Raw genomic sequence first — 12,250 nt, forward strand, 5'->3', positions numbered from 1 at the left:
TATAAAGAATAAAATACCTTTCTATTTTAGATAAATTGAACTTGTAATTTTATAATTTCTAGGGAAAATAAATGTATATAAAACTTTACTATATTTTATCTGTAAAGATAAGAATAATAATTGTAATAGTTTACACATCATGAAAGAAGGCATTTCAATACAATATTATCTTCTGAGATTTTTATGACTGATGAAGTACCTTGAAAAATCTTTAAGAATATATTATATGCTGAAAATGGGGATATTCTAGCTTCAGGCATTCTAGCAGGACAAAACATTACTAAAATTTTCTTATTAAAGAGATCTACCTTACAACTTTGATTTATTGACAGGTGTGAGATTTCTGGTCAGGAACCAAAGTCATCAAATATTAAGAGTATGAAGATACATCAAACGTGTTGAAGGGTCCTCAAAATGAACCAAATAATTTTAGTGCATTTCAATTATTCACATAAAGTACTTACATTGAACAGTCTCAAATGTCTTAAATTCATACCTGAAAAGTGATAACGTTTGTAACTAATCATTCTCAAAACATACCTACATGAATCTTGAATTCTTCTATTTATAATTGCAGATGAACAAAATATCCCTATTATAACTTTCATTTTGTTTAGCTCTATTATTTAAGGAATCTTCATAATCAATATACAATTGACAATATATTCAAGATTTTTCTCTTCACTTTATAAATATTACCAAGATTTGAGGGGAACAATAGTTATAGACATTCCATAGATGAAGAGATATATATTTCATATATATGTATATATAAGTGAAACAAAATGGACTTTGAAACAAATATTTTTGCCCTAAATTTAGACATTTACAATATTTCTGATAGCTAAAACTTCAAAACAACAAAAAAAACTAGACACTGTCACATTTGAAAAAGATTACGAGCTGCCAAAACTGCTTGGGTGCCTGTAGTCCCAGCACTTTGGGATGCCAAGGTGGGAGGGTCACTTGAGCCCAGGAGTTCGAGACCAGTCTGGGCATTATGGCAAAACCCCATCTCTACAAAAACTACAAAAATTAGCTGGGCATGGTAACACACCTGTAGTCCCAGCTACTTGGGAGGCTGATGTAGAAGGATCATGTGAGCCCCAGGAGTCCGAGGCTGCCATTAGCTGTGATTACCCAACTGCACTTGAGCCTGGGCAACAGAGCAAGACCTTGTCTATCTCCATAAAACAACAACAACAACAACAAAATAACCTGCATGGGCTCTTTACACACCTTCAAACATAGCTCATGATCCCTGTAACATCACTTTTATTGAATACTAACTTCTAATGGCCTTTCATTATTCACCAACTTGATCCTGAGCAATCTGCCCCTCTCTTTATCTTCTTTATATTTCTTAAATTCATGTGAAACTCTAGTTTCCTTTCTCCAGTCCTGATTCCCTTCTTCAACTAATAGTGAGATACTTCCACAAACAAAACAATCACCTGTAAATACTCCTCTGGTTCTGATTTCATCCCTAGAAACTCCCAGGGTTGTTGTTCCTTGTAAATAACCAAGCAGAATTCACTTAGAAAATCAACCCATGTAAAATCACATACTCATTTGTAATTTATCCTATTTTGTACACGAAAAGTATCTCAGCATATATTTAAAGTACAAGGGAAAGGGGGCTAGGGACGGGAGGGCAAACCAGTCACCTACATTGTTCATGTACTCTGAAAGCAGATCCTGAAGAGCCTGGCGAATGGCGTTGCATTCTGCGATAATCCGCTCTCGGTGGAAGTCCCTCGTGCATGAAGAATCCGCCAGCAGAGCAGCCCCACTGATAATGGCTTCAAGGCGTTTCTCTAGTGATGGTCTTATTTCCTCCTCAGTCACTGTGAGTGGATTCAGGACAATTAAATTCTAAGAGAAGAACACATATGTATGGTTAGAGCTCCATGGCATTTCACTTTTATGAAAAACAAATGTTACTTTGCTTTTGCATTTAGAATTCAGATGTGATAATAAAGAGAACCGTGTTTTACTGCCTCGACTGGTTCACACATAATGCTATGTAGTGATTATTATTCTGATAAATAATGAAAGTGATGCAATTATGAGCTTTTGTTCTAGCCTCAGACAGACCTGGATTCAAATCTTGCCTTTCTCCGTCATGCAGTTGTCTTACACTTGCTGAGCCTCAACCTCTTGATCTATAAAAGCAGAATATTAATGTTGCCTGTGTTGTAAAACTGTTGTAAGAATGATATAAATGCTTAATACACTGACTGGAGCATATTAACTGTTATTTTACAATAGTAACTTTTATAGACTGTACTGTTTAGACAATATTTTCATGTATCTCATCCTGACAGCACCATGAGGAAGTAGGCAGCAATGTATTAATAACCACACATTTCAGCTGATGATGAGTGACGCTGAAAGGCTGTCTTACCCAAGGTCACAGAGCAAATAAATAGTGATGTTCAGACAAGTATCCAGGCCTTTCAATACCAGATTTAATATTATTTTCATTATGCCTCACTTTAAATCATAAACTTTAGTTAACTTTAACACTAACATATCAAAGTAAATTCTGAATTTTAATTATTTAATTTAAAACAAAACTGCTTCCTGTTGATCTATTATAACTTCCAGCTATTTCCAGCTATTAGAACCTGACACGGTAATTTTAAGGTTACCATTAGACATATCTTCAGGTAATAGGAGTCAAAATCATCTACAGCCTCTTAAGAAAAGATGGAGGGTATATGCTGCTCTAAGGGTCTTTTATTAAAATACTCCAAGAGAGGAAGTCTTTCCAAGATTAGGCATAATGTGAGAATTGCAGAAAGAGATGGTGTAGAATAAAAGCTCTCTGAAGAACCCTTAACATGAAATGCAATCACATAATGATCTTCAGAGTGTGAAAGTCTCAGTGTGAATCTACACACAAACACACAGTGTGAAGATATTATAAGATCTTCCTAGTGTATAATCTTATGTATAAGATTATAGACGTGTATATGTATTCTATATAGGTAGAGGTGTGTATGTGCGTAAATAAGTAATTATACGTGTGTGTGTTTATATATAAAATCTTATATTTATCATTGTGTTACATTACGTTCTTATAAATATTTGGGGATTGAAAGTAGCCAGGATACAATTTTAAAAGCCACAACTGTAGAGTCAAGCTAGGAAGAGAAAATTATTATACAAAAAGAAATAATTTTAAAACAATTTTTTTTAAAAAAATAGCACTGTGTAATGTTCTCTTACTATAAAATGTGAGGGGTTTTGAGTGAGTTTCTTAACCCTGAGTCATGAGTGAACTCCCATTCACAATTGCTTCAAAGAGAATAAAATACCTAGGAATCCAACTTACAAGGGACGTGAAGGACCTCTTCAAGGAGAACTACAAACCACTGCTCAATGAAATAAAAGAGGATACAAACAAGTGGAAGGACATTCCATGCTTACGGGTAGGAAGAATCAATATCGTGAGAATGGCCACACTGCCCAAGGTAATTTATAGATTCAATGCCACCCCATCAAGCTACCAATGACTTTCTTCACAGAATTGGAAAAAACTACTTTAAAGTTCATATGGAACCAAAAAAGAGCCCGCATTGCCAAGTCAATCCTAAGCCAAAAAACAAAGCTGGAGGCATCATGCTACCTGACTTCAAACTATACTACAAGGCTACAGTAACCAAAACAGCATGGTACTGGTACCAAAACAGAGATATAGACCAATGGAACAGAACAGAGCCCTCAGAAATAATGTCGCTTATCTACAACTATCTGATCTTTGACAAACCTGAGAAAAACAAGAAATGGGGAAAGGATTCCCTATTTAATAAATGGTGCTGGGAAAACTGGATAGCCATATGTAGAAAGCTGAAACTGGATCCCTTCCTTACACCTTATACAAAAATTAATTCAAGATGGATTAAAGACTTCAATGTTAGACCAAAAAACCATAAAAACCCTAGAAGAAAACCTAGGCAATACCATTCAGGACATAGGCATGGGCAAGGACTTCATGTCTAAAACACCAAAAGCAATGGCAACAAAAGCCAAAATTGACAAATGGGATCTAATTAAACTAAAGAGCTTCTGCACAGCAAAAGAAACTACCATCAGAGTGAACAGGCAACCTACAGAATGGGAGAAAATTTTTGCAATCTACTCATCTGACAAAGGACTAATATCCAGAATCTACAAAGAATTCCAACAAATTTACAGGAAAAAAACAAACAACCCCATCAAAAAGTGGGCGAAGGACATGAGCAGACACTTCTCAAAAGAAGACATTTATGCAGCCAAAAGACACATGAAAAAATAAATGCTCATCATCACTGGCCATCAGAGAAATGCAAATCAAAACCACAATGAGATACGATCTCACACCAGTTAGAATGGCCATCATTAAAAAGTCAGGAAAAAACAGGTGCTGGAGACGATGTAGAGAAATAGGAACACTTTTACACTGTTGGTGGGACTGTAAACTAGTTCAACCATTGTGGAAGTCAGTGTGGCAATTCCTCAGGGATCTAGAACTAGAAATACCATTTGACCCAGCCATCCCATTACTGGGTATATACCCAAAGGATTATAAAACATACTGCTATAAAGACACATGCACACGTATGTTTATTGCGGCACTATTCACAATAGCAAAGACTTGGAACCAACCCAAATGTCTAACAATGATAGACTGGATTAAGAAAATGTGGCACGTATACACCACGGAATACTATGCAGCCATAAAAAATGATGAGTTCATGTCCTTTGTAGGGACATGGATGAAGCTGGAAACCATCATTCTCAGCAAGCTATCGCAAGGACAAAAAACCAAATGCCACATGTTCTCACTCATAAGTGGGAATTGAACAATGAGAACACATGGACACAGGAAGGGGAACATCACACACCGGGGCCTGTTGTGGGGTGGGGGGAGGGGAGGGATAGCATTAGGGGATATAACTAATGTTAAATGAGGAGATAATGGGTGCAGCACACCAACATGGCACATGTATACATATGTAACTAACCTGCACGTTGTGCACATGTACCCTAAAACTTGAATAAAAAAAATAAATAAATAAAAAATAAAATGTGAGGGGACTCCAAAAAATTCACATAAAAAGTGGAGTTAAAATATAAAAATAAAAAATGTAAAATTTATTTCTCAACATAAGCTCCATCAAGTTCAAGAAATTTATGCAAGTGATGATACCAGCTATTTAGTCCACCTCTAAAGAACTGAAGGTTCTGAGAATTTAACTATGTCAATGCAGTCTTTTTTACATTATTAACTGAAGAAAAATAGGTGCCCTTTACAATTTTTTTAAGATTAGGAAACAAAAAGGAGTCAGAAGGAGTCAAATCGGGACTGTAACATGGAAGCCTAATAATTTCCCAAGCAAACTCTTGCAAAATTGCCCTTGTTTAATAAGAGGAATGAGTACGAGTATTATTGTGGTGGAGAAGGACTCTCTGGTGAAGGTTTCCTGAGCATTTTTCTGCTAATGCTTTGGCCAACTTTCTTAAAACACTCTTATAATAAGTAGTTATCATCCTTCGGCCTCTCAGCAAGTTAACAGACAAAATGTCTTGAGAATCCCAAACACTATTCCCATGACCTTTGCTCTTAACTGGTCCAATTTTGCTTTGACTCGATTACTTCCACCTCTTGGTAGCCATTGCTTTGACTGTGCTGTGCCTTAGGGACTGTACTGGTAAAGCCATGTTCCATCTCCTTTTACATTTCTTTGGAGAAATGCTTCAGGATCTTGATATCAATTGTTGAAAAAATTTCTGTTGAAAGCTCTGCTCTTATCTGCAGCTTCTCCCGGAGCAACATTTTTGACACTCATCAAGTAGAAAGTTGGCTCAACTTTAATATTTTAGTCAGAACTGTATAAGCCGAAGCAATTGAGATGTCTATGGTGTTGGCTATTGTTTGTGCTGTTAATTGTCAGTCCTTTCCAATTAAGACATGAACAAGATTAATTTTTTCCTCACAAATTGATGTGGATGGTCTGCCACCTTGAGCTTCATCTTTGACATCATCTCATCCCTTAGTAAAATGAGTTATCCACTTGTAAACTGCTGATTTCTTTGAGGCATTGGCCCTATAAACCTTTTATAAAGTATCAATGATTTCACCATTTTTTCACCCAATCTTCACCATATATTTGATGCTTGTTCTTGCTTCATTTTTATCAGAATTCACATTGCTGATAGAGGTTCTTCAAACTGATGTTTTATCTTTCTTAGTGCCTCAAAATAAATCCCATTCAGATATGTTAAAACAAGTTAGTATGAGTTTATTTTGGTGGGAAAAATGTTGAAATTCACGCATAGTTTTTTTATAATACACATTCTTCATGAACTTTTTGAAGGCCCCTTATAGAATGTAAAATGTAAACTAGAATATAGATCTGTTATAAAACTGGTTAAATATCTTAAAAGCATGCAGGAGAATTCTTTCTTTCCTGACTCTTTTCTTCCTATTTTTCTTTTTCTTTTTTTTCTTTTTCTTTTTTTTTTTTAGACGGAGTCTTGCTCTGTCGCCAGGCTTGAGAACAGTGGCACAACCTCGGCTCACTGCAACCTCTGCCTCCCAAGTTCAAGCGACTCTCCTGCCTCAGCCTTCCAAGTAGCTGGGACTACAGGCGCATGTCACCACGTCCAGCTAATTTTTGTATTTTTAGTAGAGGCAGCGTTTCACCATGTTGGCCAGGATGGTCTTGATCTCTTGACCACATGATCTGCCTGCCTCGGCCTCCCAAAATGCTGGGATTACAGGTGTGAGCCACCACGCCCAGCCTTTTCTTCCTATTTTTCTATGCCTCTGTTGAGTCTCTCCATTTTTCTGTGTTACATGGGCAAAAAAATTTTAAAAAACATGAAAGGAAATTAACTTTACAAAAAGCAAATTTAACATTTTTTTCTTTACCCAGTAGATATTATTTTTGATGAAACCATAATCCCTACAATGGGGTTGGCCATCAGTTAAGGCTTCATTCATCTAAGTCTTCCTCCTTATTTCATTTGCCACTTTTACCACATCTTTCTTTGGCTCACTTATTTAGTACAAACTTTCCACTCCAATGTTTCATAACAAAAATTAAACTATTTAGGCCAGGTGCGGTGGCTCACGCCTGTAATCCCAGCATTTTGGGAGGTTAGGTGGGCGGATCACAAGGTCAGGAGTTCAAGACCAGCCTGGCCAACATGGTGAAACCCCGTCTCTACTAAAAATACAAAAATTAGTTGGGCATGGTGGCATGTGTCTGTAATCCCAGCTACTGTCAAGACTTCCGATTCTTCAAGCTTATCTGAACTCAAACCATTGTCTGCTCTGACATCTGATACCTATAGGCAGGGCTCTTGATTTTGCCTGAACAACTGTCCTACTATTCCAACCTACTAAAGTTTTCACTAACCTTGTCACTGAATCAATAAAAAGGCAATAATTTTTTAAAGTAAATCAAATGTCCGGTGAAATGGCACTGGATTTGTTTAAGACCAACGGAAATAAATTTTTACCTTTTCTGATGCACCATAGCTATGTTAAAACAGCATTTCAGTGTGTTTCATGGCATTAACCCCATGAAAGACAATCAATAGGATGTTGTATTTTCAGGATGCCACTCCATTGAAATAGAAACTATTTTTCCTTTTTTAAGGTTCCACTCAATGTACACTTACCTACTTAATACTTTGATTGCTGACAGAACATTATTTTTTAATGTAATTAAGAGTCCCAACTCCATATTCTTCTATTATATTATTTTGTTTAAAAGAGTAAGTATAGCTAGAAATTTAGAACCCAGGTCTTAGAAGCAGATAGCCTGAGTTTGAATCCTGGCCCACAGCTATAAACAAATATATTTGTACTGATATCATCCTCTATATTTTTATCTCTTTCTGGATAGCTTATAATTTATTTGATTAATAAATTTCATTCCTTATTTTTCTTCCTACCACTTCTTTTCAAAATTAAAGACTTTAAGTAACTTGCCTAAGATCACTCAGCTAGTAAGTAGCGGAGGGAAGAGTCTGTCCAAATCTGTCCACTTCCAGTTCCATGCTATAACTACCATGCAGTGCTGCTTTTGTTGTCTTATTTAATCATTACTAACCATTTTGTGGGGTATTATGATCATTAATTTATACATGTGAAAACTGAGCATGAGCAAGATTAAGTAAGTTGTCTAATAATCCCCTTAAAAGAGAAGATGTAGGATTCAAATCCAATTTTATGTAACTACCAAATCCATACACTTTCTACTACTCTGGGCAAACTGTGATGAGACCACCTGGCAAACTTCTTCATTCACCTGAATCTAATTATGTTTTCCACTCATTTCTTCTCCTCCTTGTCTTCAAGGAAGACATAGTCTTTCTCTCTCATTTGTTCTCTTTCTCTCTATCTCTCTGTCTCTTTCTCTCTCTCTTATCTCCCCTTTGTTTCTCTCTTTTTTGAAAAAAATTTGAGGAATGTCTCACTCTGTCACCCAGGCTGGAGTGCAGTTGCATAATCATGGCTCACTGCAGCCTTGACCTCCCCAATTCAGGTGATCTTCCCAACTCAGCCTCCAGAGTAACTGGAATCATAGGTGTGTGCCACCCCGACCCAGCTAGTTTTTTGTAATTTTTGTAGAGATGGGGTTTCACTGTGTTGCCCACGCTGGTCTCAAACTCTTGAGTTCAGGCAATCCACCTGCCTTGACCTCCCACAGTGCTGGAATTACAGGTGTGAGCCACTGTGCCAGCCTTCCCCTTTATTTTCAAGGCTATCTTCTCCTCATCACAAACCCCAAGTACTCTTCAATTATTCCTTCCTTACATTCTAAGTCTGTTAAAGCGCCTACTCTGTACCAGGTACTGTGCTAGGAATTGGTAACAGAATGGTGAGCATCCCTGCCTTCCTCACAGGGCTCACATCTCAGAACTGAACACTATTAACCAAAAAAAAATCACAAAAATACATAACTACAATGTGGATGTGTTGTATAAATAAAAAGAGTAGTAAGTTAAGCACAGATTGACTAGGCATAAGTCTGGACAATTAAATGCAGAATCAAAATGGTTAAAGGCAAAGCAGGGCTAGGCACAGTGGCTCACGCCTGTAATCCCAGCACTTTGGGAGGCACAGATGGGCCGATTGCTTGAGCCCAGGAGTTCAACATCAGCCTGGGCAACATAGTGAAACCCATCTCTACAAAAAATATAAAAATTAGCTGGGCAAGGTGGCACATGCCTGTATTCCCAGCTACTCGGGAGGCTGAGGTGGGAGGATCATTTGAGCCTGGCAAACCAGTCATTCACAGAATTCTTAGGAAGGGATTTAGATCCATAGAACATGGAATTGAAAGCTGTAGGTAATCTTGATGGCAAAGATGTAGAGAAAAGGGGAATCCTTGTACACTGCTGGTAGAAATATAAATTGATACAGCTATCATGAAAAACAGCTGGAGGTTCCTTAAAAAATTGAAAATAGAACTATCGTATAGTCAGCAATCCCACTACCATGTATATATCCAAAGGAAATGAAATCAGTATGTCAAAGAGATACCTGTACTCTCATGTTCACTGCACCATTATTCATAATAGCCAAGATATGGAATCACCTTAAGTGTCTACCAATGGCCAAATTGATAAAGAAAATGTAGTACATATGCAATGGAATACTATTCAGCCTTTCAAAGGAAAAAAATCTGCAGGGTACGATGAGTCATGCCTATAATTGCAGCATTTTGGGAGGCTGAGATGGGTGGCTGGTTTGAGTCCAGGAGTTCGAGACCAGCCTGGGCAACACGGCTAAACCTCATCTCTACAAAATATACAAAAATTAGCCAGGCATGGTGGCGCATGCCTGTAGTTCCAGCTACTAGGGAGGCTGAGGTGGGAGAATTGCTTGAGCCCAAGAAGTCGAGGTTGTGGTGAGCTGTGAGCATGCTGCAACACTCCAGCCTGGGTGACAGAGTGAGACCCTGTCAAACAAACAAACAAAAACCAGAAAATTCTGTCATTTGTAGCAACATGGATAAGCCTAGAAGACATTATGTTATGTGAAATAAGCCATGCACAGAAATACAAATACCACATGACCTCACTTATATGTAAAATCCAAAAGAATCTAACTCAGACATACAGTGGAGTGGTGGTTACCAGGCGCTAGGGGTCAGGGACAGGATTTAGGAGATGTTGGTCAAAAGATTCAAAATTTTAGTTTGACGGGAGGAATAAATTCAAGAAACCTATTGCATAACTTGGTAATTATAGTTAATAATAATGTACTGTATACTTAAAAATTGCTGAGAGTAGATATTAAGTGTTCTCACCACAAAAAAAATTAGTATGTGAGGTAGTGCATATGTTAATTAGTTTGATTTAGCCACTGCATAATGTATATGTACTTCAAAACATCATGTTATACACCACAAATATATATAATTTTTATTCACTAATTTAAAAAATTTTAAATAAACTTCTAAAAAACAGTCTGGATGTGATCTTATCCAGATTTTATGTTATCAAGTCTACCTGAACAGGCATCAGCATTATAATTATAGAGCTAGACGCAGAAAGACTGAAACTTGAAAACAAGCCAAAGAGAAGACAGGTACTTTACATCTGAGTAAACAAAAAAACTGCATCAAAGGTAGGGAAGGGATCTGTGAAACCAGGAGAATATATATTTCATCCATCTATAGGAGTTTTGAAAAATCTGACACTATGAAAGAATGATTAAAATTAAAATAAATTGCACTGCACATATCAATATTTTAAAACACAAAAGATGTATGCCACCCACAGAATGGAAGTATGAGAATAGTGATGTGAGGAATGAGTTATATTAAATCATTTAATGGAGAATATGTAGTTTACACAGGCATTGCTGATCATTTTTCTTTTTGGTTGTAGCCTAAAGACTATCTTTCAGAAAATAACTTATAAGGATTATTTTAATCAATATGACTTATAGTGAAAGAAAACTCTATGGCCTCTAGAAACAGAAATAATTTGTACATTTTGAGAAGATTGAGATCATAGCTCTATATGTATTTGAGTGAACAATGTGGGATGAATCTATATATAATAGCTTGAAAAATTGCCAGAATATATGATAAAATAAAAAACAAAAGTGGCAGGATGATATATATAACGATATCATATATATTTTTAAAACGAGCACACAACACTTTGTATTTTCTCTGAGTGTATATGTGTATATGAGAGCCTAGGAAAAGGTCTAAAGGAAACATATCAATAACATAGCAATTATTATTTTGGGGGGAGGATGAGACAAGAACCCAAACTAGGGTAGTACAATTTTAATTTTTTAATAACTAGGCTTCATTTCATATTACTTATAAAAATACAAAGTAATTAAAAATTTGAATTCTTAAATTTTAAAAAAGATAATTATGGACCAAACATTTATTACTGTTTTAGATTCAAGTATTAATCAACTAATTATTTTGGAATCAAATAGACAAAATGCTTTCTTTGTTTACCAGAATGAATATTATTTTTTAAATTAATCAGTTGCAAGAATTTCAATTTTATTATGTTGGGTTTACACTGTTAAACTATTACAAATATGTTTGGCTAATATATGTCTTTTAAAAAATAAAGACATCAAGAGAGTGAAAAAACAAGCCACAGACTGGGGGAAAATATTTGTAAAAGGCATATCTGATAAAGGATATTATCCAAAACATATGAAGGATTCTTAAAACTCAACTATAAATAAATAGCTTGATTTTTAAAAATAGGCCAATGACCTTAACAGATAATTCACTTAAACATATATACAGATAGAAAATAAGCATATGAAAATAAGCATAAGTCATAAGGGAGATGCAAAGTAAAACAGTAATGAGATACCACTACACATCTATTAGAATGGCCAAATTCCAGGACACTGACGACATCAAATGCTGGCAAGAATGTGGAGTAATAAAAGCTTTCATTCATTGCTGATAGGAATGCAAAGTGATAAAGCCACTTTGAAAAACAGTTTGGCAGTTTCTTACAAAATTAAACATATTCTCCCACTCTCACCACTTCTACTTAATATATTCCTGGAAGTTCTAGCCAGAGCAATTAAGCAAGAAAAAGAAATAAAAGGCATACAAATTAAGAAAAAAAGAAGTAAAATTTTCTCTGTTTGCAGATTATATAATATTATGTATAGAAAACCCAAAGACTCAACCAAAAACCTATTATAACTAATAAACAAATTCAATAAAGTTGCAGGATACAAAACCAA

General features: G+C 35.9%; 1 protein-coding gene across 6 annotated transcripts in view; it reads right to left on the minus strand.

Annotated features, from left to right (window-relative positions):
• CTNNA3 (catenin alpha 3) overlaps positions 1-12,250 on the minus strand; it is a 1,903,490-nt gene that overhangs the window by 1,312,550 nt on the left and 578,690 nt on the right. For all 6 annotated transcript variants that reach the window (XM_055274451.2, XM_063637177.1, XM_063637176.1 and 3 more), the window contains one exon: positions 1,672-1,875. In XM_055274451.2, coding sequence (XP_055130426.1) covers positions 1,672-1,875 — 204 coding nt within the window. The remainder of the gene's footprint in view (positions 1-1,671; positions 1,876-12,250) is intronic.

This window comes from Symphalangus syndactylus, chromosome 4 (assembly GCF_028878055.3).
Source record: "Symphalangus syndactylus isolate Jambi chromosome 4, NHGRI_mSymSyn1-v2.1_pri, whole genome shotgun sequence".
Classification (NCBI taxonomy): domain Eukaryota; kingdom Metazoa; phylum Chordata; class Mammalia; order Primates; family Hylobatidae; genus Symphalangus; species Symphalangus syndactylus.